This window comes from Rhinopithecus bieti, unplaced genomic scaffold (assembly GCF_001698545.2).
Source record: "Rhinopithecus bieti isolate Rb0 unplaced genomic scaffold, ASM169854v2 scaffold_42039, whole genome shotgun sequence".
Lineage (NCBI taxonomy): Eukaryota > Metazoa > Chordata > Mammalia > Primates > Cercopithecidae > Rhinopithecus > Rhinopithecus bieti.
The window spans coordinates 1,542,842-1,546,193 of record NW_016818642.1 but is presented as its reverse complement, the minus strand read 5'-3'; the positions used below and the strand labels follow the sequence as shown (position 1 = coordinate 1,546,193).

General features: G+C 43.5%; 1 protein-coding gene across 1 annotated transcript in view; it reads left to right on the top strand.

Annotated features, from left to right (window-relative positions):
- KDM4C (lysine demethylase 4C) overlaps nt 1-3,352 on the top strand; it is a 430,799-nt gene that overhangs the window by 37,572 nt on the left and 389,875 nt on the right. Inside the window, 1 exon segment of the mRNA XM_017857354.1 lies at nt 991-1,151. Coding sequence (XP_017712843.1) covers nt 1,008-1,151 — 144 coding nt within the window. The 5' untranslated portion in view covers nt 991-1,007.

The window sequence follows — 3,352 nt, the reverse complement described above, 5'->3', positions numbered from 1 at the left end:
GCTTGGCAGAGAATCACTGATCTGACTGTACTGTTAGCCTCCTCAAAACCCTTCCAAGTAAAAATAAATTTTCTGGGCTGGGCGCAGTAGTTCACACCTGGAATCCCAGCACTTTGTGGGGCTGAGATGGGCAGATCACAAGGTCAGGAGTTCGAGACCAGACTGGCCAACATGGTGAAACCCCATCTCTACTAAAAGTACAAACATTAGCCGGGCATGGTGGTGCATGCCTGTAATCCCAGTTACTCAGGAGGCTGAGGCAGGGGAATCGCTTGAACCTGGGAGGCGGAGGTTGCAGTGAGCTGAGATCGCGCCACTGCACTCCTACCTGGGCAATATAGCGAGATTGTCTCAAAAAAAAAAAAAAAGAAAATTTATGTATTTATTTTTTATTTCTTTAATTTTTGATACAGAGTCTCGCTCTGTTGCTCAGACTGGAGTCTCACTCTGTCGCCCAGGCTGGAGTGCAGTGGTGAGATCTTGGCTTACTGCAACCTCCGCCTCCCAGGTTCAAGCGATTCTCCTGCCTTAGCCTCCTGAGTAACTGGGATTACAGGCATGCACCACCATGCCCGGCTAATGTTTGTACTTTTAGTAGAGATGGGGTTTCACCATGTTGGCCAGTCTGGTCTCGAACTCCTGACCTTGTGATCTGCCCATCTCAGCCCCACAAAGTGCTGGGATTCCAGGTGTGAACTACTGCGCCCAGCCCAGAAAATTTATTTTTACTTGGAAGGGTTTTGAGGAGGCTAACAGTACAGTCAGATCAGTGATTCTCTGCCAAGCATAGGGAACTTGGCAAGAGGAATGACTAGAGGCCCTTGTTTGTTCGGGGATTCAGGCAGAGATGAGGGAGTGAGACGGGTAGAAGGGAATGGGAAGTGACTGAAAGAGAAGGGTTCCTGCTGGGGGAGCTGACATACTGTTTGTTAAACACGACCTGAAGCACATAATAATTCAGTTCTGTTAACCCTGTTGTCTTCTCTGCAGACACAGCCCTAGCCATCATGGAGGTGGCCGAGGCGGAAAGTCCTCTGAACCCTAGCTGTAAGATAATGACCTTCAGACCCTCCATGGAGGAGTTCCGGGAGTTCAACAAATACCTCGCATACATGGAATCTAAAGGAGCCCATCGCGCGGGTCTTGCAAAGGTGATTTTCCTCAGATGCTTTAAATGAAAAACAATCACTTGGCCGTTAATTTATGTTCTTAGTTTTCATGATGTGCGACATTGTTTCCGAAGGAAGAAATTTGCAAAATCTTTGTTCTTGTTAATCCATATGGAACATTTGATTTCTTCAGATAGTAATTATCTTATTTTTCTTTAACTATTCATACTAGATTGTCTTCTAAGCCTTAAAAGAAAATCAAAACCAACCAAGGGTGGCTCGTGGAAACCAAGGAGATCCATGTATGGGTTTCAGAGGTGTGAGCGTATTCATATTTTTTGTTTGTTTCTTTGTAGACAACAATTATTAACCTGAAGCCTAACCACAGTTTCTCTCTCCTTTCCTTCTTCTTTCCTTCTATTTTTTTTTCTTTGAGACAGAGTTTCACTCTTGTTGCCCAGGCTGGAGTGCAATGGCGTGATCTTGGCTCACTGCAATCTCTACCTCCTGGGTTCAAGTGATTCTCCTGCCTTAGCCTCCTGAAGTAGCTGGCATTACAGGCGCCTGCCACCATGCCCCGCTAATTTTTTTGTAATTTTGGTTGAGACAAGGTTTTACCATGTTGGCCCGGCTAGTCTGGAACGCCTGGCCTCAGGTGATCCATCTGCCTTGGCTTCCAAGGAGTGGGGAATTAAAGGAGTGAGCCACTGCGCCCGGCCTTTTTTTTTCCCCATATAATACTTATTGATATATTTTATCGTATAATAATGCCATATAATGCATCAGTTTAAAGTGTGCAATTCAGTGGTTTTGAGTATATTCACAGAATTGTGCAACCATCACCTCTATTGAATTCTATAACATTTTCATCATCTCCCAAAGAAACTTCATATGCATTAAGCAGTCATTCCCGATTCCCTGCTATCACCCCCAGCCCATAGGCAACCACAAACTGACTTATTCTGTCTCTACATTTGCCAGTTCTCTTTCTGGTTATTTGTTCACCAAATGTGGAGGGTGCCTACTATGTGCCACGCACTATGCCAGGTGCTAGAGGTAGGGATGTGGGGGAGCAGAACATACAATGTTCCTGCCCCCATGGAGCTTACATTCTAGTGGTAGCATCTTAGAATGATGAAATAAGGACCTTTAAGCACAGATCCAAAGGATAAAAAGAAACCAGCCTTTTCAAGATGCGAGGGCAGAAAGAATAGCAAGTCCAGAGGCCTGAAGGCTGACCTGTACTTCGTGGCTGGGAGGAATAGGAAGGTGGTCAGTGGACTTGTCTGGCCATAGTAAGGCATTTGGGATTTTAAGTGTAGACGGAAGCACTGACAGGTTTAAAGTGGGAGAGGAAGATATGGTGGCTGTTTGTTTCTTTCTTTTGCTATTTTTGGGACATTATTTTGAAAAGATCACACTGGCTCCTATGTGAAGAGTGAATTTGGTGTTGTCGGGGCAGAGCACAAATAAAGCACCTTGTCTGGGATGGTTGTATTTATCTAGTGAGGAGCCAGTGGTGACCCAGACCAGTGAAGATGGGAGAAGTTGTCTTTGGTGTGGATATGTTTGAAAATTATCATCCTGTTCTTACAGGTGCCACATAATATTCTTAAAAAAAAAAAAATGATAGCAACTTAAGCCTTGTGGGTATAAGTGACGTGCCCAGAGTCATAGGGGTGGTCAGTGAGGTACTGAGGACTGCATTGCACATTTGGATGCATAGGTCCAAAGTAAGATCTTTGAAAGAGAGAGATCCATTATATAATATAATTCATCGTCCAACTTGAGATGGTTTGTGTGTCCCTTCTATAATGTAAATCTATTTTAATTTAAAAATTTCCCATGGAAGAATATATTTTATTGCACTTATTTCAATTTATTATTGTTCTAAATGTTAAATTTATAATCTGGGTTTCTGTAGACTTGTCAATATCACTGCATAAATCTGTGAGCCCTGACAGAGCCTGCTGCCAGGCTGAACCACTCAGTTGCACTTAGGTAAAGTGTTCTCCTTGAAATCCCCAGCTGTGGAGGTCAGATAGCATGGAAAACAGAAGATAGTTGAGGAGAGAACTTCCGGAACTATTGGGATTGGTGTTCCACTCCTCCTGCAAATGGATCTGATGCTACTTGTAAGCCACTACTTTACTGTTTCTGGTATCTGTACCCTGAGGTCTGTAATTAGGTTGTGTGTGTGTGTGTGTGTTTTTTATTCTTTTTTTTTTTTTTTTTTTTTTTTT